A 27,184-nucleotide genomic window follows, 5' to 3' on the forward strand; every position below is an offset into this window, starting at 1 on the left:
TTATATTTGGAACTCACTGTCTTGCCACCTATGCTTTAGGAAGCTATGACCTTAGGTTGTACTTGGGAGCTATAAGCAGAATAGCTCATATTGGTTCTTGTTAGAGTTCTCTGTCTTGCCTCCAAGAAATCTCAAGCACTTTACAGAGTTTCCTGTAGAATAGTGGTTCTCACACCACTATCAAAAAATCATTGAAGACTCCAAAGAATTTCTATTTATATGGGTTACAGCTGTGATAGTTACCATATTAAAAATTAAAACTGAGAAAAATTAAAATTATTGGTTAATTCATTTTAAAAATAACCATCTCATTATATGTCAAAAAAAATATTATTTAATGAAAATTAACTATCTTCCAAAACAAAAAATTGGTGAGAAGAGTGGTGCTATTTTGCAAATCTCCTTAATGTCTGGCTTAACAGAAGAGACTTGATTCTAATATCTGCTTCTGCATTCAATCTGTTACAATATGTTGTTTTTATTGAAGTATAAGAAGAAAATTGGCTTTATACAGATACATAGTTAGAAAAGTGAGGCGTCTTTCATAGCCCTTTCGAATAACTGTAGATATTCTTTAATATTATACCAAAACTCAACAAGTACTGATTTCTTAAAGGTTAAATGCAATGTGGAATCTGAAATCCTATCAACAAACTTTTCCTATTTGTACATTTAAATCCACCGGTCCAGCTTGCACTTTGAATGGATCTTCCAACCTTGCATGACTTGTGACATTCAGCATTGGTCATTTGGAAAACACTGGTTCATTGAGTTATACAGATCTTCTTAACTGTTGACACATTTCATTATACAACACCAGAAAATCATCTCCATTAATGTGACCACCGATCTCTTCAGAAAAAGCTAAGTAAAGGGAAGTGGTCAGGCTCAAGATGGTGGATGTGACTTTTTCCAAAATTCGTTTACTGGAAAATTTATTTATTTTTCCAAAATTCGTATTTCCTAGAAACCTCAGCTTTTATCACTAGTAACAAATCCTGTCCATCGCTTTCCTAGAAGTGATACTTCATTCACTTATGAGAAAATGTCTGCTGAATACTCAAGTTTGAATAACTAGTTTGTCTGTCAGTTGTTCTTCCAAGTAAAATGGTCCATGATGAAAGCAGCTAGTTCAGCTTACAGCTTAATCATACAAAGTTTTTTCTCAACAACCATCATACTTGGTTTGCAGCAGGAGTGCTTTATGCATACTTTCCATTTCATCGAACTATTTAAAAAGATCAAGATTTTATAAAACTAATAATGTTTATTGGGTCATCAAGGGACATTCTTAAATGAAACTAGCATTTTTTTTTAAAAACTGGAAGTACATGGAGTAAAGAAAATGATTATTAGTACAGTTTGCTGACAACGCCTTGACTCATGCTAAGGTGCCAGCAGTTTTAGCCACCATTACTTTTGTTCACCAGTGCAAATTCAACACAATGAAAATGTCACCCAGTCTTAGTATTATCATAAAAATAACTTTGACCTTGTGGATTCCCAAAAAGCATTTCATGGATCTCCTCCAGGGATCCAGATTCTACTTTAAGAACTACTAATTTAGAGAACCCCTTTAAAGTCCATGTTCTATGTATGGTAGTGAAGGAATGGATGTTCAGCAAAGGAAAGCATAGTATTATCAGGTATATCCCATGATTACTGTCACGTAAAACTTTCAGGGAGCACATGCGGGAATCACTCAGCTTTGCTCTGATATGGAAATCATGGTAAAAGCTGGCATTCCTTGTTATGAATAGTAGCATTACATTCTAAGTAGAGGATTTTTTTTAATGTATTTATTTATTTATTTGAAGTAACACTGGTTTATATCACTATATAAATTTCATGTGTACAGCATTATATTTCTACCATTAAATACCCTGCAGTGTGCTCACCACCAAAAATTCAGTTTCCATCCATCTCGATATAGTTGATCCCCTTTAGCCATTTTGCCTTCCACCCTGCCCCTTCCCCTCTGTAACCACTACTCTGCTCTCTGTATCGATGTGCTTGTTTCTGTTTGGTTTGTTCATTTATTTTGTTTGTTCATTAATTTTTTTATATTCTACATAGAAATGAAATTATATAGTATTTGTCTTTCTCCAACTGACTTATTTCACTTAGCCTAATAGCCTCAGGTCTATCCATGTTCTCACAAATGGTAATATTCCATTTTTTAAGTCTGAGTAGTATTCCATTGTGTATATATACCACATCTTCTTTATTCATCCATTGATGGGCACTTAGGATGTTTCCATATCTTGGCTATTTTAAATAATGCTGTGATGAACACAGGGGTGCACATATCTTTTCAAATTAGTGTTTTCTTATTCTTTCGATAAATAACTAGAAGTGAGATAGCTGGATCATATGGTAGCTCTATTCTTAATTTTTTTTGAGCCATCTCCATACTGTTTTCCACAGTGGTTGCACCAATTTAAATTCTCACCAACAATGTATGAGGGCTCCCTTTTCTCCATATCCTCACCAGCATTTGTTATTTCTTGCCTTTTTGATAACAGCCATACTAGCGGATGTGAGGTGATGTCTCACTGCGGTTTTGATTTGCATTTCCCTGATAATTAGTGATGCTGAGCATCTCTCTTCATGTGCCTGTTGTCCATCTGTATGTCTTTGGGAAAATGTCTATTCAGCTCCTCTAAGCAGAAGATTTTTTAAAAATAAACAGCGATGACAACAAACAAAGCTGAGATCAATAAAACAAATGTTATTAAACTAACCTATGTTCAGGAGAATAAATTTCAAAGTGAAATTCCACAATAATGTTAGCAAGCTGTATTTCCTATTTATTTTATAGCTTTAAGCTTATCTTCATGGAGGTAAAGATCAGATGCTAGAATATACAGTTAACAAGAAACACAAGAATGTAAAGAAGGATGATAGCTTTTCGGCAATGTGATGAGAAACTAATTAACACTCCCCTGACTTGCTTAGGGATTGAGCACTGTGATAATACCAAGTTTGCATTATATTTCTAAGTGGGTATATATTTTTTCTTGGTTATTTTTGGTGGTGAAGTAAGGAGAAAAGGAGAAGAAAGGGAATAATGAACTAGAGGATTAATTTAGACTCTCCAACCAATACTCTATATACAGATCCCTCAGAACTGAACGTCTAAATTAAAATTCAGCGTCATCTCACTGTTCAGTGAAGACATTCTATCCTTAAAAGACATTTGAGGAAAAGAGTATGAGAAAATATGAATCACAAAAGTAAAGGGACCTATTCAGTGGATTTCAAACAGTGTTTTATAGAGTCCTGGGTACCACAGGGAAGCCTCAGGGATCACAGCAGGAGAAAAGAGAACAAGCTGGTGGGACTGCCAGTTGGTCAAGAACTCATTTATTTTCGTACTTTGGGTTCATATAAGATTCAATTTGAACAAAAACTAAAAGAAGTTTAATAACCTGTGATTGAAACTGCTCCTGTGCCATAGGATATGAAGCTTGAGGTAGTAACAATTTTAGAATTAATCTAGTACCGCCAACACATATATACACACATTAGTGAATTCCCCCTTAAAAAATCTGAGAAAGGGGCATCTCTTTTATTTTGTTCAAGATAGTATAGAAACTAAGTCTATTAGCAATAAATACAAAGTTATGAGCCAGTCAAATTCAAATTAAAGAACTCTAATTTGACAACCTTAATATCCAACCAAAGAGGCTTGAGTGAATAAATTATGGAATACTACGTATCTGTTAACTATAGTGTTGTAAGAGAATATTTACTGTTACTAAAATATGCGAATGATACAGTAAAATGAAATGTAGTATATACATAACTGATTTGATTTTTATAGAAAAACTCTACATGTATTTGCCTAAAATAAAAAAAGACTGGAACCAAAATGTCGGGTGGAAGGATTACTCAAAATTTTAATATTCTTCATGCTTATCAGTAGTTTCTAAATTTTCAATAATAAACGCATATCACTTACATTATAAGAAAAGGATTGTCATTTAAAATACTCTTTTGAAAAGTTGTCAAAATGTCCCCGAGCATAAGTGGCCACTCTACTCGGCAGATCTTATGTGCCTTGTGTTTATGGTAAAGCAGTGGTTCTCAACCAAGGGCAGTTTGGCCCCCCAGCAGATGTCTGGCAGTGTCAGGAGTCATTTTTGGTTGTCACGACTGCGTGAGGGGTGCTTCTGGCATCTGGTGGGCAGAAGTCATGGATATTGCTAAACACCCTACAATGCACAGGACAACCCCAACAACAAAGAATTATCCAGCCCAAAATGTCAGTAACACCAAGGTTAAGAAATCCTGTTTTAAAAGATTAACTAGAATGAATAAGAAAGAACTTCTCCCCCACAGACTGTTTAATCCTTAACTTCTCTGCTAAGACTGTTGACAAGAAGATAAACTAATTCTGACAGAAACATGGCCAGCAGTCTCTGCTGTATTGGCCTAATTCATGTTTCTCTTCATGTGTCCAAATCAACCTCAGATATAAAGGGTCTCAGCATTTCCCTGGGTTACATTTTAAACGCAGCCATATAGGGCCCAAAGCATACAGCTATCTCCTGGTGTGAAAAAGCCGTGTTCCCTCTGATCAATATTTCATCCCCAAACATTTTAGTAAAATTGTGGTTTATGATTACAAATTACTAGAAGCTCTAAATGTGTCACATTTCTCTTTATTCCAATGCCATAAGCAGAACTCCATTTTCTTCAAAGTCTCTTTCAATAAAGCATAATATTATTTGCCAAAAGCAAGATGCCAGGGACTAAACAGAGAGCTATTTCTTGGATCTTAATTCCATCATCTGGACAAGCTTAATTTATATACGAGAATCTCTCTGTCTGTCATGGAAATTTTTAAAAACAAAAGAAGCAATGAAAATAAGCCAAAGCATGATAAGTTAGAAGTCTGAGAATTGCAGCCATAGAATGAATACAAAGTCAACAAGAAAAGCACCCGATTTTTTCACAAATGGCAAAAGAGCCTGAGAAATGAAAAGAAAACATTCTGACCTCACTGGCCAGTCGTTAACAACTTGGCCCCACAGCAAATGTGTACCAGGATATACGCAGAAGGGCTGCAGCCAGAAAAGCTTGGGGAAGGGAGAGATTAGGAAAAGAAATGATTCATTTTTCTGAAATCCTTGAGTCTGATTCTAGTTTACTCCAGTTCCAGTTTTTTTTTTTTTCTCATCCTCTGAGTTCATCCATAGATCAAAAGCACATCAAGGGTGATAAGCGCCAAGACTCAGTGTTTGAACCCAGAGGATTTTTTGAACTAGGAACCATCATGCAGCTTTGCAAGCTAATTTACTGTTATTTTACAGTACTCTACATTTACAGTACAGTCTATAAAACCATACCAACAACAACATTCCAACATACGTGAGGATTTGGTTCCATAGTGACTCTTGAATAAGTGTAAGGAAGTTCTCCATACCATGCTGTAAGTCTTGGTTGCTGGTAAGTTACATCTAAGAAAGAAAATACAGGGCCTTTGACACGGTTTAATGCTCTTTAAGGTGTACCTACTGAGTGCTACCACCATGCCTTTGCAATGTTTAAGAAGCTATGAGGAATACAAAGGAAGAGTAAGGATGGGCTCTGACGAAAAGCTCCACTTCCAGAGAAGGCTGGGATTTCAGGAGCAGAATGGTTACAGCCAAAAGGAGGAGGACAAGAGAAGGTACACTGGCAGAAACAGTGCAGGCAAAGTTCTGAGGTGAGAACGCGTGTGACTTACTCGTGTCAGTGATGACATAAACAAGAGTGAAGGAGTCACACAGCAGAACTGAAAGGTTCAGATTAGGGAGAGCCTAAAATGCAGGATATGGAGTCTGAACCCTTGTAAGTAGGAACTTGTGGCACCAATGTCCATGCAAGAAACAAGACAAACTGTTCACCCAGATGCCACCATTATAAAAGGCCTCTTGATTCCAAATGAGAAAAAAAGAAAAAAAAAGTACTCTGACCAACCACAGCATGTAGCTGATTTCAGCCAGAAGTTTTTGATTTTTTTATTTAGAGAGGAAGTTACCCACAGATCTGCTATTTTTCCTACAAATGATATCAACCACTACAACAATAAGAACAATAAAAATAAAAGCAGCTAACATTCATCGAAAGCTTACTATGTACCAGACATTCTATTAGGCACTTAGCATGCATTATCTCATTTAATTATCACAACAACCTTATAAGATAGGTATTATTATCAGCTCCATTTTATAGATCAGAAAATCAAGGATCAGAAAAGTATTTAACTTTTGTTAAAGTAATTTGCTTAAAATTAACAATTACTTTGAAAGACAGAGTCAGTAATCGTGGTCAAGTCTGTAACCAAAAGCCCTGCTGTAGAAATTGCTGGGAATCAGGAGTAGGCTGTGCTGAAAGAGCTGACTCTCATTCTGATGCCAGAGTTGCAAAAATGATGCCAGTATACTTTGCCTCTTTCTCTACAGAAAATTTAAATTCAGTGTGCCAGAAAGGAAATTCTATGCTAGAGCACAGACGCCCCCCAGTGACCACCTCTGGTATAGCAGGCACTGTGGCTTAGGAGCCTGTTCCAAGTCCGGTAATCTTGACAAACTCAGGAGAACACTACAGATGCTGAAGCTAAAGGAGACTGGGCTCTAATAGCGAAACTAAAATGAGAATAAAAAGCTGGTAAGAAGGGTTGCAAAAGAACATATGCCAAGTAGAATCAGAAAAAAGAAAGCTCTGGAAGTTTCTATGAAGAAAGAGGAAAGCTGGCACCATTTGAAGTAATAAATAGTGAACAAACACAAATGGAGATAAGCATGTCAACCACAGTTCAGCCAAACAAACTTCTTTGGTTCCTTGAACTCTCATCTCCCACCACTTTCTGAGAAACACCAGCTGTTTCTCCTGCCAGGAACATTCTTCCCTGTCCCTCTGACTGGCTAAATCCTCAGGGTTCCAATTAGGTTTTGAATCTCTGTTTAAGACTGGCTGTGGTACAAAGAGGCAATCGTATTGGAAAACATTCCAGAAAGGGAGACCAGGCGGCAACAACCGTGATCTTGGAGATCTACTTACCCTCTCTGATGCCGGTCCTCTGTTTCCAGGGAACATCCCGACAAAGCTGTTCCAATACCCAGTTGGCTTCTTTTAAGTCAACAAAGCCAGGATACAAACATACCCTTGATGCGGAAAGAGCCATTATTAAATACAGAACACAGGAAAAGATGGATTAGACTCTAACCATTAGCAGAGAAAATTAATCTGATCTGCTTCCTTTCGTGGGTAGACGAAGTTACAATGCTCCAGATATAAAATAAACCTCTTTCATGTTAAGACAAATAAAAGAAGCAATGAAGGATAAGGAGGTACATGATGCCTTTTACAGACATGGTTCAAACACTGTCCCAGCACTTCTTAGCTGTGAAACCTTAGACAAGTTACCTAACCTCTCTAAATCTTGGTTTTCCCCATCTGTAACACAAAGATGATCTCTACTTCACAGGGTCACTGTGAAAAGTAGAATAACTAATAAAGTACTAGGCCCTGTGTTATTTTAGCAATTGGTAGTCTTCTGAGACGACGTCAATTGTAGGGAAAGCAATCATTTATAACTGTATCAAAATAAATATATCCAAAGGAGGGTTCTTTCTCTCATTGAATATACACATATTTCAACAATGCCAAGTCAGCTCAAAATTGTTTTGGATATCTTAAGATATGTTCCAAAACCCCATGGAACAGTCTCTTCAACAGCCTTATTGGTAGTAAAATTTCACTCTTTGAAGGTGCATTTGATTTTTTTTTTATCAGTATAACAAGTAATTTATTAATTAATTTTAACCAGTTGCCCAATTAAAAATGTTTGAATCTGAATTATTACTTTTTTCCAGTTTTACTGAGATATAACTGACATACAGTTTATGGTATACAGCATAATGATTTGACTGAAAAAGCCAAAGCTCTCCTGAAGCCATACCAAGTTAACAATGAGATATGACCAAAATAATGCAACTGGTTTTCTTGTAAGACTATTAAACTTGCTTTAAAAGAGAGGTTCCTAAAAGTTGTAACAATGGCAGCGCCATTGGACTATAATTATAGAGACTTCTAACTCTGACAGAAACTCTTCTAAGCAATTCATTTAGACATATAAGTTTTGATTTTGTTTTAAATGTCTTATTATTTTATAGTGACATACATTAAGGTGATGCTTTCAAAATGTTTTTAAACAATGACTAATGCTTAATACACTCTAAATCATATATGCTTTAATTTTGTTAAACGCTAACCTTATGTAGCAATATAATATAACTTAGTATGTATTATATACAATGTATGATTAATAATACATGTAGTAACAATGTAATAATAATATAATGTATCATTCATAGCACAAAAGTTGAGGCTAGACCCAAGTCTAACATTAAGTTATTATGTAGCACTAGGAGAAAGTACTCAATCTCCCTGGACATCATTTCCTCATCTGAAAAACTGGGGAAGTAATAGTTACTGTATCTGACAGAGAGGCAATAAAAATGTTTTGAAGCTAGAAATGCTGTATAAAAGGAGATATTACCAAATATCTGCTCCCCAAGGATTTAAGGAGCAGAAGTTTCCTACTTTAAGCAAGGGAGTAGACTATTTTAAGAGACTATAACTCAGTAATAATTATAGAACCTTTCTAGTGAGAGGATTCACTTACCTAGACATGCCTGTGGGTGACAGGCTGATTTCATACACACCCTCTTTACTAAAAAAAAAACAACAATGAACACAGACTTGTTAGTATAAGATAAAACAATACACTCCATGAAGCAGAAGGAAGGGCTGTCCTTTGGAGTTCCCAAAGTCCCAGTTTACCAAAATCATTCACTATGAGGGAGACACAACTCTGCTTTCCTCTACCACTGAGATAAAGGGTAAGATGGTGGTACATCATTAATGGCACTGGATATAGAATCCTAACAAAATCAGGCCATGGAGATGAAAATCAGGATAAAATAAATTCTGGTTCTATCCCTTTATATTTCACCCATAATTCAGGCTGATTGGTACAGGAATCTATCATATGAAGGAGTGCCAAATAGAGCACCCCCTTGGAGACTCTGGAATAGATACATTAAACAGAAGCAAGTATACTTCAGGGCTCTGAGCTTCTGTTGCTTTCAAAGATTCATGTCTAATGAGGTTCCTCCTTTGATTAAAGTCCTTCAAAGGCTCCCCATGAACTTTTCAGCATTGCATTCAAGGTCCCCATGACCTAGCTCTACCTCCTGACAGTTCCCATGGACTCATCATCCTCCAGCAGTAATTACTGCTTAGAATCTCCTGAATACACCCCATGTTTCTAACCTCATGATTTTCTACATGCTGGGATGCCTCCCCACCATTCAGCACCCCCAATTCAACCCACCCCCAGCTTTGGTCCAGTGGAAAATTCTAATTCATCCGTCAAAATTTCAGCTCAGCATCACTTCTCTAAACCTTTCCTGACCTGTAATCCAGGCAACTAATGTTAACCATAGTATCCTCTGTGCTATCACTATACCTTACTTGCAAGTCTACTGTTTCATGATATTCAGGATTATAATGTATCTCATTACATGTATATTTCATTTACTAGACTGTGAGCTCCTAAGTGGGTAGAAATGGGTTATAACTCTGTTTCCTAGTGCCTAGCACATAATAGATGAGCAGTAAAAAGACTAATGAAGTCAACCAAATGTGCAAAAGTACAAAACTGTTTCAGATGGGCAGGATGGTGAGGTCTATGACCCACTGTGGTAAGAAAAGTGACCCAGACTAGACAGGTGCCTCAGTCAAGAGAATTGTATCAGACCCTTTTCAGATACAGATAAGTTATAGAAAATAATATAAAGGGAGAGTATTTACATCACCCTTTACCGTACGAGTTAATAGCTCATGATCTCTGAGCAGGGCTCTCAGGAAGGTGTGTGAGCTACTCTGAGCCAAAATGTAGGCAGTTATTGTCGTAAACATTTATCACATTTTAAAACATGTTGCCTATAAAGTTTCCCAGAGTGTGAATATAATGTTTCAATGTGACATATTTTGGGTCACATTTAGAATATGGCTCACCTCAAATGTGAGGACATTTCTGACTATTAAAAAAATCTAACATAGCTAACTTTAGATAAACAGAACAGACCCCAGGGTCAAGTAGTACTGAGTCCTGTCATTTTTTTTCTGACTTGTGAATTAACAATTATCCATTTTTTCAACCTAGATGTCCCATCTGTATCTTGTAACAGGTTACATGGTTTTGTTTCTTCTCTTCACCACCATTGGAGGCAGTATCACATGGGCATTTGCAAAACAATCAAAGACTGTTAGAGCTACCAGACTGGGTCTTAAGTGACATAGTCCAAACCCTTAATATTATAGACAAGGAAACAAAAGTCCAGAGAGATGGCAATAACTTACCTAAGGACTAGTTACAAAGCTAACTAATGGCAAGGCCACAACTACATAGCCTCTTTGAAAGTATGATGACATTTGTTAGTTTCAATTTTTCTAAGATACACAAATCAGCCTGCAAACAACCAAACAGCTTAACGGATTGCTCATGAGCAATAATATACACACAATGCAAATTTACTAAAATAAAAGGACGCTTTCTACTGATAATTTACCTGCATCAGATGGAAACCGAGAAGTAGGAAAAGAGGAGCCAAAGCACCTTTCATCAATTTTGGAAAATAATATTTTAGATGCAGATCAATACACGAGAAATGCTTACTATCATCTAACTGCTCTGGAACAATTATGTGGTTTTACTAAATGAACTGTAAGATCATCTAGATTTTTAGCAGTTTTCAAAAGCATTGCTAGTAAAATGGTACGTAAAGGTTTTTCAAAGAGCCATGTTTCCATGACTCAGGAAAAATCCCTCTCTGTCTTTACCTAGAGGTATTTTAGTTTACTGTCCACAGATACAAGGTGAAATAGGGTCAGGAAATCTACACCAGAATCAGAGTTTAATGTACAGATATCTTGCTGCATTTTCCACACCATCAGCAAATTCAGAAAGGCTTCTCAAAAGACCAACTTTAAAGACATCTGAGACAGGAAAATCCCAACCTAAAATTTAGACACTAATTGGGCTGTTATCTCTTCCAGATGGAAGTATCAACGTGAGGGAAAGATCCTCGGCTCTCCAATAGTTTCAGGAGGGCAGCAAATTACTTACTCGATCACTCGTGGCTCTGGGGCTCTGCGTACCACCTGCAAGGAAACAGCCGGGTCTTATTTCTGACATGATTCCTAATCCTCAGGGAGGCTTACTTGCAGGATTACCACATCCTCTCATTTCCAGTCAAAAAAATCAGGTTTAGAACTATCCCTTTTTCATCCTAAGCTCTTACTAACCCACCAGAAACTCTTGTTTCTGTTCTTCTTAAAACTACTTCACTGTTACTTAAGGGCAGTGAAAGATGACAAAATTAGAATTAATCCATTTTCCCAGCAGCCAGCAGCACTGGAAAAACCTTCTTTATAGGGGATTTTTAAAAATAGAAGATATATTATGAAATAAGGGGTTTTAATCATTATTTATGCAATCATTTCTACTACAAGATGTCTGATTTTTAGCTTTTCGCATGTTATTAAAACAGGGAATCTTCACCCATTCTTACAGTTCTCCCAGTGAAAAAAAAAAAGCTAAAAAAAAAATCAGGCATTGCAGTAGCTGAAATTTCAATCCAATTCCAGAGATATCTAGCATATTTTAGGATTGTTAGAACTTAGCTAACTAATGCAGGTGCTAGTCAAGGTATATCCTCTAATCTCTAGTTATGGTATGCCTCCATGCCAAAAAATGGGAATTACATATGCCTATAAACTGGGGGCAAACTACAAAGAATCCTCAGACATACGAAGAAGCTGATGCTCTACATTTCACTATTACTACAGTCCTTTCCACTCTCCCTTTATCAGCGAATTTATTGTTACTATTTGAGTATCTGGTATGTAAATACTGCTTTTATAAATAAACCTCTGTTACTGTTGAAGAAAAAACAAGAGTTTACCTCCTGGGGTTCTCTGAACACAAACTGTCTTCCAGGCAGATGATGCTCCTTGTTAGTCCAGGTCTGACCAGGTCTCTGTTGGAGATGGTTCTCAGTAGTGGTAGCTGAAGCGAGAGAGAGAGAGGAGACTCAAACCAGGGAAAAGTCTGCTCTCCTCACCCCCTGCTGAGCAAGGACCAATGAAATTCACTTGGAGAACACCTCTACGACATCTCGAAATTAGTAAAGTCAATCAAAGACCTCAACTCACACACTGAAAGGTTAGAGAATAGTGACTAAATACAAGGAACACTAAAGATCAACCCTTAGCTCACTCTCAACACAATCAGAAAAAAAAATAACCAGCTACATTTTAAATAATTCCTTACCATCCACTGAAATGGGTGTCCACTATAAAGGGCAAAGAGATATACAAAAGGAGGATGATACCTGTCCAGGTCCACACGCACACACACATGCACGCACACGAGATCCCACAGGTTCTTGCCTGGCTGAGCAATGGCCTGGCTCTTAGCACGGCCAGCCCAGGCTCCCTGCACTCGGGCTCGCTGTCTTTTGTCCTCCATGTTGACCAAAAAAGTTTCTGCTTTTAGCTTTCAGAAGATTTCATTTCTGATTCAAACCACACGATGGTACCTGTGTTAAAAAAAAAAAAAAAAAAGATGCTTTTAGTTGAGGTTGTGTGAGCTTGGACCACCAAGGGGTAATTATAATCCTTTCAGACAGACAGGATGACTCAAAAGCAATCAAAGCTTCTATATAAAATCAACTTCTGTCATCACAACATCTCACTCAAGGAGCCTATTAAGTCACTGGGGATGTTGCTTTCAATATGTACCTTTTGCAGTGTTTATCTTATCACAGTAGTTTCACTTCATTCACAAGAAAATAAGCATTAAGAAATGCTAAAAGCAAGGTCTGTCATAAACCACATTACTCTTTAATAGTCCCCCAAGAGCAGAACACAGGAAAACTGTAATACTCCACCTACGTCAACATTCAGAAATAGGCTAGGACTCAGTTTCCCAGTGTATTTCCATATTCCATTATCACTGGCTGCAACAAACTTCCATGGAAGCTTGTTAAAAACACCCCTGGCCTGACTCAGAAGATCTGATGTAGGTTGGATACAGGTGTTTTGTCTTTGTAACAGGCACTGTAGGAGATGTTGATAAGCAGGTAAATATAGGACTACAAGGTTAAGTGGCTCACCTAGTGTCACTCAGGAAATCAATAGTAGGTAGATTACCATTCAAATTTTATTAAGTTCCAGTTTGCAGCGGATGAAAAAATCCACCTCATAATGGCCAGTAATACTAATTTGACATTTCTGCCAATAAAAGTTTAGCCCACAGCAAATACAGAAGCAAAATTATACAGCTCCCAAAAAGCCGGGGGTGGCGGGCAGGGGAGATACTGGGCATCTGTTGCGAACCTAAAATCCATTTCTTCATGGGTTTAGAACAGCTTCACATGTGAAGTTCTCAAAGATAACAGGCTCGCTTTATGGGTTGTTTAGCCTACAGATTCTCAGCCCTAGTCCCAGAACTTCTCATTCCAAAGAACTAAGCTGAACCCGGGAATCTGTTTAACAAATTCCCCCAAGTGTTAAGTATGTAAGTCTTCTCATTTAATAGGTGGGAAGAGGACAGAGGCTGCCATCTGACCCAAAAGTTAGTGGCAGACTCAAATACAACCTCTCCAGCCCCACAAGATCTGTAGAAGCCCTCGTTCGGCATTTTCTCTCAATTGAGGCCTTAAAAGCTTAGCACGACAATTAGCTATCACTCTTGTTGTATTCACAGGGGAGCGATGGATTACATGTATGGTAGGGCTGTTGAAAATACAGATAGCAGAACCCCATTCTGGGCCTACTGAATTCCCGGAGTGCCAGAAACTAAGTAATCCCACCTTCCAACCGGGATTCTTTACCCAAATAAAACACGAGAATACTGCTGCAGTGCAGAGCAACGGCTCTGGCGGCAGCTTTGAATCCAGATGTGACACTTCGCAGAGACATGGCCTGTGGCAAATGACTTCACCTCTTTGAGCCTGTATTTTCCTCTGCAGACAGAGGAACCAATACCTCTCTCACGGTCGAAGTGCGGATCCTCGCAGGTGAAAAAGCCCGTTCCTCTCAATAAGGGTTAGCAACTCTCCCTATTTTAGACCCTTTAGACCCTTCCTTTCCGGGAGGTCCTAGACGAGGTCCCGGAGGTCGTCCAGGAAGGGACCTCAGGGGCGGTCCTCACACTCGCAGCCCCAGGCCACTCAGCCACAAGCCGGCCGGCCGCACCTGCCCACGGAGCCGGGGGTGCAGGTTCAAAGCCGCCCGTTCTGAAGCAAATCCAGACGTCCCCGGCCTGCTCCGCTGCCGCCCTCGCTCCAGGGAACCTTGAGAGCCGGGTACCAACTCCAGCAACTCCCAACCACAGGCCGCGTCGTCGGGCACTTCCTCTGACGTCACGCGCCGCCGCGGCCGCTTCCGGCGCCACCACCTGGGATCCGGGCAGGTCAGCGTCCCCTGCGCCCGGAGTGCCGAGTCGCTGAAGGTGCCGATGGGAGGGCCGGGATCGGAGGGGAGCGCAAGGTTTGAGGGTGCGGTGGAGCCCCCGAGGGCCGGGATATATTGAAGGTGGGGATGACGACGTGTTTCCTAGGCCGAGGTCCCTCCTCGCCCCCCTCTGGCGGGGGACGTCATTCCCCCACAGCCGCTACTGGAGACGAGCAAGCGCCCGCGTCTTTGGTCTGTGCGGAAAGAGCGACTGAGTTCCAGTGGGGCTGGCGGAAGGGCGAAGGCATTGGGGAACCTGGTCCTGATGTGCTGAGCAGAAAGATTTTACTTGTATCCTGAAGGCCGTTGAGAGGCTAAGATGCAGCATTGCGGCCTGTGCATACCTCGATTGTAGCACTTAGAACAGGGCATGGCGCCTTATTCGTCATGGCTATACAGTACTAACATTTTGCTTGAGAAAAGATGCCAAAGTTTCAGTTTATACGCCATCGTTTACTAGGTGCATAGTCTAGGTCGAGTGCCCTGCTTCTTTATAAAATGGTCATAGCTTTTGTTGGGAGGATTAAATGAGATAATGTATTTTTAAAGAATTAGCATGATACCTGGAACGCAATACAAACTCAGTAAATGTTGGGTAGCTTCCCTTAACCCCTTCTGAGTTCTTGAGAAGTATCTTTAAAGTGGCCATGTTGAACCAAGTACAGTGTGAAAATAGCAAAAGTAGCACTAAATTAACTATTTTGTACAAGTTACTGTCATAGCTCTATCAAAGGGTAGCCACTGTAGAAGTCTTTAAAATAAACCTTGTATTATGTAGTGCTTACCTGCGGAAAGCTCAGTGTACCTCCATCAACTTCCCTATATTGTTGCTACTATCAAATCTAATTTCACAGCATCCATTATTCTTTGGCATGCTTTGTGACATTGAAGGGAAATGATTTATCCTTGAACTGAAGTAGAGAAAAGTGGTAAGGCTGGACTATCATTTTTATCTTCCCCCCTTCATCAACTAACAATTTGTAAGTGTCTGCTTCTGGCTCTGGAACCTTGTCTGTATCTTGCAAAGGATGTCATTTCTTTCCTTTGAATGATTATGGTTTTGGAACAGAAACAAAGAGGTCCTGGATTGTTCTCCAAGTAGAACATGTCTTAGAAATTAACCCATGGTCTGCTTGCACCCAAAATAATGGTATCACCTTTAACACACTTAACAGAATCACCTATGTTTTTATCAAGTACCCAGGGTGATTCTGATGCACAGAGTGTTTGAAAACCTTTGGGATACATGTAGGGTGACAGGTTGTTCTAGTTTGTCTGGGGCTGAGGGATTTCTCAGGATGCAGGACTTTAAGTGCTAAAGCTGGAACGGTCCTGGGAAAACAGATTGTTGGTCACCCTAGATACATGTGAGTGTATAGTTTTAGAAAGATTTTTTTTTTTTAAATTTAAGATGTTCTCGACGGGTCTTGGCATCCTGGATTTCTTCATTTCTATTTGCAGTATTTGTGTTTTTATTAGAGGCTAGTAGCAGAGACCACGGGAGAGAGAATAAAAGTGGGGTGCATTGCCAGTCACAACTCATTGATTCTCAGTTCCAACCCTATTCTTCACTGCCCTTCTTGCAATACTGGAACATTTCTCTCTTGCCATCTGGCCCGGCATTAAGCTTCATCAGGAGAGGATGCTGGAGGGACATTAGAGGAAGAAGAAGCTCTTTTCCCTGACTCCAGTGTGCTCCTCTCAGTTGGCTCTGCAGTGCACAGTGGTCAGCTGTGGTTGGAACCTGTCTGTGGGCTGAATTAGTTGAATTTACAGCCTTGTTAAATTTCTCTTGTGAGGTTAAGACATCATTTGGGAAGGCATGGGATCCCAAAACTTGAAATAGGGAACATCTGCTTGGACCCAGATGAAACTGACCATCTTGAACACCCAAGTCACCCTGAGTCTCCCTTGGCAGTGGAAGTAGCTTGTCCTCCTGTGTCTGGGGAGACTAGTCATCCTTTGCTTGAAAACCATATGAAACCCTCACCTGGAGCAGACACCTTGAAATGTACAGCATAGGTCTGTACTTCCTGATGGGCAAGTGTGCTTCCAGATTTGTGCCTTCCTTCATGTTCTGCCTTGACATAGAGGCAGGTAGTGGCTTCTCCCTATATCTGCTATTTCTGCATATTAGTTTTCCTTTCCCCTTTGTAGGTAATACCCTGTTATGGTTAATAATTATTTTTCTTGGTTGAAATTACTATGTGGTTTCTGTCTCCTGTCTGAGTCCTGAGTCTATACAGTGTGATTAAGATTAGGGATGAGAGCAATGGCTAGCAAGTGGCTGGCTCCAGGGTGGGCCTTAAACTGCAAGTAATTGGTTTGCCTCTGATTAGGAGCCTTATTATCTCTGGCCCTTCATGCCTGTACTACCTTCTTGTTTTGCTTCACCTGAGACGACCCTCCTGAAGTCCAATAGGCTTTGCTGTGTCCATTCTCTTGCCTTTACTCTGAAACCAGCATTTCTCAGCATGTGGTTGGAAGACCATCAGCATTGGAGTCAGTAGGGGATTCTTATAAATATGAAGATTCCGGACAACCCCGTCAAGATTCTGAGTTGGGGGAGGAGAGGAAATAGCTCAGTGGTAGAGTGCAAGCTTACCATGCACGAGGTCCTGGATTCAATCCCCAGTACCTGCATCCAAAAAAAAAAAAAAAAAAAAAAAGATTCTGAGTTAGTAGATCTGGAGCAGGGCCCAGCAATTTGCATTTTCAATAGTGCCTTGTTTCATTTTGCAAGAAGCTTCAAGAGCTAAAGGGTTACATTTTGCAAGAAGCTTCAAGAGTTAAAGGGTTACTTTTTCCAACTGCCTGCTTTCTTCAGGTGATTACTTTTCCACTCAACAGTTAATCTCATTCCCTGGATGGCAAAACTGATAGTTACTTTAAGCGCTGGTAGCTTTTAGAAATGATTCTGGGTGAGGTGCATGCTGTAGCCTGTTTTCAGTTGCCAATGTTCACACCAGATTCTTGCCAAACATTCAGTCACATGCTGCTTGTGGAGCCCCTCCTGAGAAAAGCCAATCCAAGGCAAATAACGGCCATCATGCTAACAGTTCTCCGTGAAGGTGTCACAGAGAAATTCCCAGCTCGTGTCTCAACTGCCAAAGGCTTGGGCTTCTCAGCTTGAGGGAGGAGGTTTTCAAGTCTCTGCCAACTTTAAACAATGTTGAGGAAGAGAGGATGCTTCCCCAGACTCCAGACAGGCACTCCTCCTGTTCAGTCCCCAGCATGATTGCAGATGCTGCCAGAGAGAAAATCTTCCAGTAAACCACAGTGTAAATGATAGGAGGTACAATTAAAGAACATTTTAATCTGGGCGTGGGGTATGGCTCAGTGGTAGAATTCGTGTTTAGCATGCACAAGTTTCTAGGTTCAATCCCCAGTACCGCCACTGACCAAAACCAACCCAAACCAAACCAAAATAAAACAAAACCAGTAAAATCAGATATGAAATTGTAGAAAGCAGACAGAAATCTGGGACAGGAGAGCTAGAGGTTGTGGTCATCAGCAAAGATCTTTATGGCAAACAGGGAGTTATGTCAAGGTTTTAAAGCATTCGGATGGCTTAAAGATATTCTGATAGTTACGTTACCCCTAAAAAGATTAGGCTGCATTTCCGTGTCCTTGTTTCTAAATAATAGCAAATAATATTATTAGTTAGCATTTCTTGACAGGTTCTTGGATGCCAGGTGGTGCTCCGATTACTTACAAGTGTACACTGATGTAATTTCCAGAGCAACCTTATGACATAGGTAATATAAACATTAGTCCCATTTATAAAGGAGAAAACCGAAACACCATGCTACATGATGCCACCATGCCGCTTCTCTGCAAAGGCATGGCAGAATGAAAGCCAAATTAGGAGAGACAGGACTATTCTGGGAATGATACATCGAGCCATTTGCCGGGACCTCATAGCTGGTTTCTTTCAATGACTTCAAAAGTGAAGAGCTGGTAGCAATATAATCCAACAGACCCTGGATTATAAATAGTTCTTGCTGGCTTTATCTAGATGGCTTAGCAGATTCCTCTTTAGAATTACCTAGTCCTCAGAGCTGTGTGAACTGCCTTATTTCAAGTGAATGAACTATCTCAGCCTCACTGCTTTCTTAGTGGGTAACTTCAGAGAAGTTTCTTAAGCCCTCCTAACCTTAGTTTTCCTCATCTCTTGGATCATATGAAGATTCACTCATACATTGAGTGATACACTCGTTTAATCAACTAATAAGGAGCACTGACTGTAGCCAGCACTGTGCTAGATGCTAGGGACAAAGTAATGATCAAGACAGCTCTGGTTCCTGCCCTCGAGGAGGTTATAGTCTAGCAGGGGAGGTAGACATTCAAAAAGCAAATATTGCAGTTGTCATATTTGATATGAGACTCTATCATGGGGGGGGGCCTAACCTAGTGGAGTAATGTCCTTATTGTATGCTGAGTCCTAGGTTGGTTGGGAGTTCTGAACTGGATCTGATTCACCTGGGGGATCAGCAGCTGGTGGTTGGCTGGTCTAGACTAGCCTTGGCTCCATGTGGTCTCTCATCCTTGAACAAGCTCACCAGGTATGTTCTAATAGTGGTGTCGGGAGATGTGTGCAGACACACACAAGACCTCTTGAGGCCTAAGCTTGGAAGTGGCAGAGAACCATTTCTTCATTTATTGGCCAAAGCAAGCTAGCCCAGGTTCAGGGAGTGGGGAGATAGACTTCACCTCTTTTTTTTTTTTTTTAATTTTTATTTTATTGCATTATAGTCAGTTTACAATGTTGTGTCAATTTCCAGTGTAGAGCACAATTTTTCAGTCATACATGAACATACATATATTCATTGTCACATTCTTAGACTTCACCTCTTGATTGGAGTTGTCGCAGTCACACTGCAAAGGGTATGGATAGTGGGAGGAGTGGAGTATTGGAGCCATTTTTGCAATCATTCTACCACACTAAGTGATGGGGAGTACTGGAGAAACGAAATTTCCTGTAGGAATAGATAATGAGGGAAAGAATTTTTTTTGAGATGAGGTAGAAAGGAATCAGATCATGCAGCCTTGAGAAGCACAATAAACATTAAATGTTAATTTATATATAGCATGAAATATATGATTAACATTTAACACTCTCCTTTCCTCCCTTACTTTCCATGTCATAGAAGACTTTGAAACTGTTGTCAAGTCCATTTGTTTTAAGAAGGTGAAAGACTTAATGTGATCCAGAGAGAAACCAGAGTGTTGGTCCATTTGTTTTTAGGTGTGTGCCTAAGGCAGGAATTGTTTTCTTTCAAATGATTAGAATGTTGGTCAGAAAATATTCAGTAAAAGCATATAACTGAATAAATAAAAAGTACCTAAAAGTATTAAGTTAACGATTAGTGGGCTAATTCCCCTAATGCCTTAGGAACAAGTTATCCACTTTCTAGAAGCAAATTCATTATGTAGAGAAGCACAGAAACTACACTGATGTGCTTAGGTTGTCTCTGCCCTGGAAGAACCAAAGACAACATAGCTGTTAAACAGAGTGTTCATCTGAGGTTTCACTCACACTTTCCATAGGTTGTGTAGTGCTTGGCAGTCACAATTGGTTTGTCTAGTTATCAAATACAGCCAACAGCTTTCCCAGGGTAGGTGCGTGAATAAAAAACATAGTGAGCCCAGATTATTCCTATGGAATAACACTCTGGATAAACTGGGCCTATTAAAAAGTGACCTTATATCTTTCATCTTTCTGGTATGACCTGCTGGGCAGAAACCACATTTATAAAGTATGAGTCTGAAAGTATTCTTCCAAGTCTTGCACCATTGTCCTTGCAGGGGCGGAACAGTGACTTTGCAGAAACGAACTAGTCAGCAGTGCATTATGTAGGAGAATCTGACTCCATGCAGTGAAAGCATATAAAGCTTTCATTTTTAGAAATTAGGTTGGAGATCCTGAGGGGTGCCTGCTATAAAACATCCACAAATAAAAGATAAAATGCTTTTCAATAAATGAATTAGCCTGTGCAAAAGAGATTTCCTCTTTCAATAAAGAAAATAAATGTGAAAAAAGAGATTTGCTCTGAGACCAGGAATAGTGTTGGAACATGAGTCCAGAGAGATGAGTAAGCTCGGATGTATACTTCTGGGTGGCCAGCTGCTTAGCTGTTCCTTGGGGGTGCGGGGTAGATGGCTTGAGACAGGATGGAGACAAAGCTCATGAAGGAGAGTTATAGCAGAGGCCTTCTGCATAAAGCTGGGACCCAGGAAGGACTTCATACTCCAAGGAAGGATGAACTAGGAGGGTGGGGGTGCAGTGCAGAAAAGAAAACTCACAGAGGCAAACAGCAAGAAAACTTTTTTTGTCTTGGTGTTAATTCAAGGTGGGAAAAACCTCCTGAGAATTCATGGCCACTAGCCTAACATTACATAAGATTAAAGGCTGAATTAACACCATTTATACAATTCCCCTGTCCCTTCCCCCAAACCCCAAAACAACAAAAACCTAACAACTGCACAAGCTGAGAAATTTAATTTAAGGCAGATGAAAATTGGTAGTGCCCCAAATCTGATGCAAACACACATAAATCCTGCCAGGAAAATTTACACTCAGTAAGGCTCTGAATAATCCCCGTATAATTATCATTAACATAAACACAAACACAGAAGTCCTGAAAAATACAGGGAAATTAAGCATATTAGTAAAAGTCAGCAGAAACAATAGAAATAGCTACAAAAATTACTTAAACTATTAGATACATGACAATGATATTTAATATGTTTAAATAAAAGAATTAAAAACATAAGTATAGTTTAAAACCACAAAACATCCAAAGCTATTACTTTTTAAAAAGTGATCAAATGTAACAAAATTAAAAACTCAATGAAGCCTCTACTACATGGGACATGGTAGTAGCAAGCCGTCATTCCATTATAACATAAAAAAAAAGTTAATTATAATTTCTTTTTCTTTGAAGACACTGGAGATTTGTGGATGCAAGGACTAGCTTAACTAAAATTCTAAAGAACCCTTGCTAGGTAAGCTGGCTATGTTCTTCCCTGAGGACATTTTACAAGCATGACAACTGAGGATTGGGCTTGCAAAAGACAGTGGCATCTCTACTAGGAGAAAGATATTCCAACAGATCTTTTGACAGTCATTGGGGTGGCATGATGTATTGGAACCTAGAAGAGTCCCCAAATGCACGACCAGTTTGCCCTGCTAGGCATGTGCCAAGTACTAGAGCAGCAAAGGGAGGATACATGGCTGGGCTGGAAAAACAAGGTGGAACCTCTCAGCGTCTCACTGTGCTTAAAAGCAAAGTTCTGAGAAAGAAGAGCCCCCAAGAAACAAATGACAGGTTTCATTATGCTGACTTCTGAAACTGCAGGGAAACTGAATTTAATTAAAGTGGCAGCCTAGCCCTAGCTCGGCTCAATACCCATTTCTTGTTTTTACTTTATTCTTTAATTTTTATTTCAATTTTTAAAATTGAAGTATAGTTGATTTACAATGTTGCATTAGTTTCAGGTGTACAGCTAAGTGATTCAGTTATATATATTTTATATACATATGTAATACTTATATACATATATGTATTCTTTTTCAGATTCTTTTCCATTATAGATTTTTTGTAAGATATTGAATATAGTTCCCTGTGCTGTACAGTAAATCCTTCCAGGGGTTTGGAAGTAGGGAAGTAGGGGATGAACAGGTGGCCCACAGGGGATTTTTAGGGCAGTGAAACTATTCTGTATGATACTGTAATGATGGTTACGTGACATGCATTTGTTGAAGTGCCCAAAGAAAGCGTGAACCCTAATGTAAACTGTGAACTTTAGTTAATAGTAATGTGACAATAGTGGTTCATCAGTTGTAACAAATGAACCACACTAATGCAGGATGTTAATAATAGAGAAGACCAGGCAGGTGAGACAAAGGCATGGAATATGGGAATTCTCTGTACTTTCTCCAAATTTTTTCTGTAAACATAAAACTGCCCTAAAAGATTGTCTATTAATTTTAAAAGGTGACAGTCAATAGAAAATGTCCAAACTGAAGCACAGAGAGGGGAAGAAAAATGGAAAACTCATTGAAGTCTCCTGGCAGTTTGGCTAACTAATACAACTGGATTTTGGCTAAGTTAGAACAAACATACAGAGTGGCCACAAAGTCCCTATGAATGTTAGGTAGAAGTTGTCTGTAGGGCTCCTTGGTTATCTGCAGAAAATGAATTTTTCCTGTGTTCTGTCGTATATCTATTAGCTTATATCATACTGAATCCCCACTTGGAAGAAATGCACACACGCGCGCACACACACACACACACACACACAAATCATGCAAACTCTTGTAAAATGAATTTGTAACCACTCTACATTTTAATGCAAGGCTGGGCTCACAGGAAATAAATGTGGTATCTCCAAAGGCAGAAAACAAAACAAACCAAAAGGGAAAAAAGTATAAGAAATGGAAATCAGAGCTAGAAACAAGGAGCAGTAAGAAAATAAGAAATCAGTCATGGAAATGTCCAAATCAGCCTTAGGAATGGCGAATCACTACAAGGTGAGAGAATTAGGTCTGAGATTCCTGCATCGTCAGATACTTCAAAGTGGGTGAGACTGGTGTCATGTTGGTAGAGAGCCCAGGCTGCCGGCAGAAACAAAACGGTTCTCTCTGCAGAACATCTCAATTTAGCCCCCAGCATCCTTCTCCAAATTAAAAATCAACCAAATAGGACTTCAAAATAAAAATATCAAACACAGAAGACAATAAACCACCAAGTAAGAGCAGAAATATAAACAATAGATTTAGACTCCTAAGAATTTCAGATAGAAAAATCACCAGATATGGAATGTAAAATACCAATGCATGAAATACTTTATTGTTAAGTTTTAAAACTGAATTTTAAAAATGAATAAGCACTAAGAAACTATGAATGACCAGGCAGATTTAGACAAGAGCTAAAAAGAACTTTGAAAAGTGAAAATTATAACTGAAATTAAAATAGCAGTGAATAGTTTTCACAGCAGATAAAATGTATGAAGAAAGAATTAAGAGACCTGGAATGTAGATGTGAAGAAACTATGCAGCATGTAGCTCAGGGAGACAAGGATGGAAAATGGGAGAGAGGTTAAGAGACAGAATAAAGCTATGACACATAACAAGAGACTCAGATGGAGACTGAGGATTTTTCAGAAATGACAAAAGACATGATTTCTTAGATACAGGAAGAATAATACAAACCAAGAAGGATAAATTTTAAAATTCCACACTTAGATATATTGTCATAATACTGAAGAACACTAAATCAAAGGGTGTCTTAAAATTGCCCAGAGATATATCACTTATGAAAGAATGCCATACTGACACTGACTTCTTTCTGAACACTAACAACAGAATCCAGAAGATCAGGTATTTCATTAAAATGCCATCAATTCTAAATCACACCATTACTTTAAATATAGCACCAACAAAGGGGAAAAGATAGTGCCAATTAAACTATGACATGCACCATAAGGGAAGTCTGAGATGCATGAGAGATGTGCAAAATGATAAATGTGGTAATTTATTTTATGACAACATGTTTGTATAAAATAATGAAAACATCTGATTTATGGAGTTAAAAACACAGAAGTTAAAATACTGGTTTACAAAAACATGTAAGTTAGGAAAGGGTTGATCAGAATAATAATGTTCTTTTGCACAGCAAAGGAAACGCAAACAACACAAAAAGACAACCTAAGGAATGGGAAAAAATATTTACAAACGATGCAACTGACAAGGGCTTAATCTCCAGAATATACAAACAGCTCATACAACTTAACAACAAAAAAAGAAATAAGCCAATCCAAAAATGGGCAGAAGACCTAAACAAACAATTCTCCAGTGAAGACATACAAATGGCCAATAGGCACATGAAGAAATGCTCAATATCGCTAATTATTAGAGAAACAAATCAAAACTACAATCAGGTATCATCACCTCACGACAGTCAGAATGGCCATCATTAAAAAGTCCACAAATGATAAATGCTGGACAGGGTGTGGAGAAAAGGGAACCCTCCTACACTGTTGGTGGGAATGTAGTTTGGTGCAACCATTATGCACTTAATTAAAAAATTTTTTTTCATTATTTTATAATTTTGAGGGGGAGGTAATTAGGTTTTTATTTATTTACTTATTTTAATGGAGGTACTGGGGATTGAGCCCATAACCTCATGCATGCTAAGCATGTGCTCTACTACTGAGCTACCCTCCCCCTCCTTGGTGCAGCCATTATGGAAAACAGTTATGGAGATTCCTCAAAAAACTAAAAATAGACTTACAGTATGACCGAGCAATCCCATTCCTGGGCATAGATCTGGAGGGAACTCTAATTTGAAAAGATAGGTGTACCCCAATGTTCATAGCAGCACTATTTATAGTAGCCAAGACATGGGAACAACCTAAATGTCCAGTGACAGATGACTGGTTAAAGAGGTTGTGCTATGTCTATGTATGTATGTATGTATGTATGTATGTATGTATGTATGTGTATGTATATGTGTATATATATACACACACATACAAATACATATATGTATACACAAACAATGGAATACTACTAAGCCATAAAAAAGAATAAAACACTGCCATTTGCTGCAACATGGATGGACCTGGAGATCGTCATTCTATGTGAAGTAAGCCAGAAAGAGCAAGAAAAATACCATATGATATCACTCATATGTGGAATTTTAAAAAAAGACAAATGAACTTATTTATAAAACAGAAACAAGACTCAGACATAGAAAACAAACTTATGGCTACCAGGGAGGGAAGGGGATGGGCAGAGATAAATTGGGAGTTTGAGATTTGCAGACACTAACTACTGTATATAAAATAGATAATAAGTTTATACTGTATAGCACAGGGAACTATATCAATATCTTGTAGTAACCCATAATAAAAGGAGTGAATATATGTGTCTTTGTGTATGACTGAAACATGCTGTACACCAGAAATTGACACAACATTGTAAACTGACTATACTTCAATTAAAAAAAAAGAGGAGGGGGGAAAAAGCATAAAAGAGAGAAACAAATAGCACAAAACTGCATGATAGAAAGAAGTCTCCATGTTTTAGGAATCATAATAAATGTAAATGGAATAAACTTCCCTATGAAAAGCAGAAACTATAAATTAAAAAACAACCGCACCAATCCAGATTTATTTGACTTACAAGACATATATATGTAGGAAGGAAAAGTACTGAAAAAAATACTACTAAATACTAACCAAAATAAAAGAGTTAGCTAATTTGATACCACAGAAAACAGACTTTAAGGCAAAAACTATTAGCAATAAGGACGTCAGGACGTGACAGAAGAAAGTTCAGCTCACCAGGAAGACATAATTCTAAACTATTCACCTAAAAAGATAGCCTCAAAATGTATAAAGCAAAAATTAATAAAATAGGGAAATTTGACAAATCCATCATTACAGTTAGAGAATTCTAAACACTTCTCTCGATTATTGATAGGTCAGGTAGAAAAAAGTAAAGAGATGGAAGATTTGGACACAGTTAACAAACGACTTAATGGACATACATTGAAAAATAACAATTAGAAAATAAACCTTAAGCACATAAAGCCCATTTAAACAATTGACCATACCTAAACATAAAATTAGTCTCAAAACATTTCTAAGAATAGGTCATAGTAAAAAGTTCATATTTGTATTAGTTTTCTATGGCTGTTGTAACATTAGCATAAATTCAATGGCTTAAAATAAGACTTTTCTCTCACAGTTTGGGAGGCCAGCTGTCCAAAATCGGATACTAGTCTAAATCAACGTGCTGGCTGGGCCCTGTATCCTCCAGAAATGAACAACAAAAGGTTTAACTCTTTATTTTGAAATAACTTCAGATTTATAGGAAATTTGTAAAACAGTACAGAGAATTTCCATATACCTTTCACCTAGATTTTCCAAATGTTAACATTTTAACACATTTGCTTTATCATTTTCTATATACATAAGTTTTTCTAAACCTTTTGAGATTAATTTGCATATATAGTGTCCCATTATATCTAAATACCCCAGTGTATATCGCCTTAAAAACAAGGACTTTTTCTTAAATAACCACCGTACAATGATCAAACTCAGGAAATTAGCACTGATAAAATGCTATTATCTAATCTAGACTTTACTCAAATCTCACGAACTGTCTAAAAATTGGCCTTCATAGCAAAAAAAATTTTTTTTTCCTCAACCAGGATCCAAGACCATGCATTTTGCATTTACTCTTCATGTTTCTTCAGTCTTCTTTAATCTGAAACTTTTGACAAATATATGCTAGTTATTTTGCAGAATGCCCCTCAATTTAGTTTTTTAAAAAATATTTCTTCCTGATTACATTCAGTTTATACATTTTTGCTAGGAATACCACCTAAGTGATGATGTTTAGTCCATCAAGTCAGAATGCACATAACGTAAAATTGTCTAATTAATGGTGACATGTTATTTTGAAATGAAATACATTTACAGAAACTTAAATTTGTGCTTTTAAAAACATTTCTAACCAATTCATAGGTTATAGAAACCAAAATGTGAATTTTAATATTAGCACTGAAGAATACATTTGTGTATATATACATTT

General features: G+C 38.4%; 1 protein-coding gene and 1 long non-coding RNA gene across 4 annotated transcripts in view; one reads left to right on the forward strand and one right to left on the reverse strand.

The window, feature by feature from the left end:
- The window catches only part of ALKBH3 (alkB homolog 3, alpha-ketoglutarate dependent dioxygenase), a 74,413-nt gene extending 59,938 nt beyond the window's left edge, over nucleotides 1–14,475 (reverse strand). The window contains exons 1-7 of one of the 3 annotated variants that reach the window (XR_012509611.1): nucleotides 14,320–14,475; nucleotides 12,511–12,659; nucleotides 12,024–12,127; nucleotides 11,186–11,220; nucleotides 8,678–8,725; nucleotides 7,051–7,154; nucleotides 5,377–5,465 (exon numbers count right to left, since the gene is read on the reverse strand). Coding sequence is in view for 2 of the 3 variants with exons in the window: in XM_010964653.3 (XP_010962955.2) it covers nucleotides 5,377–5,465; nucleotides 7,051–7,154; nucleotides 8,678–8,725; nucleotides 11,186–11,220; nucleotides 12,024–12,127; nucleotides 12,511–12,589 (459 nt within the window). In the remaining variant the exon portion in view is untranslated. Of the gene's footprint in view, nucleotides 1–5,376; nucleotides 5,466–7,050; nucleotides 7,155–8,677; nucleotides 8,726–11,185; nucleotides 11,221–12,023; nucleotides 12,128–12,510; nucleotides 12,660–14,109; nucleotides 14,279–14,319 lie in introns of those variants that run through there. The other 2 variants (XM_010964653.3, XM_045523824.2) reach the window with 2 other exon arrangements.
- A 13-nt stretch (nucleotides 14,476–14,488) lies between these two features.
- The window catches only part of LOC141578845 (uncharacterized), a 33,726-nt gene continuing 21,030 nt past the window's right edge, over nucleotides 14,489–27,184 (forward strand). The window contains exon 1 of the long non-coding RNA XR_012509613.1: nucleotides 14,489–14,575. This is a non-coding gene — a long non-coding RNA (uncharacterized LOC141578845). The remainder of the gene's footprint in view (nucleotides 14,576–27,184) is intronic.

This window comes from Camelus bactrianus, chromosome 10 (assembly GCF_048773025.1).
Source record: "Camelus bactrianus isolate YW-2024 breed Bactrian camel chromosome 10, ASM4877302v1, whole genome shotgun sequence".
In the NCBI taxonomy this organism is placed as follows: domain Eukaryota; kingdom Metazoa; phylum Chordata; class Mammalia; order Artiodactyla; family Camelidae; genus Camelus; species Camelus bactrianus.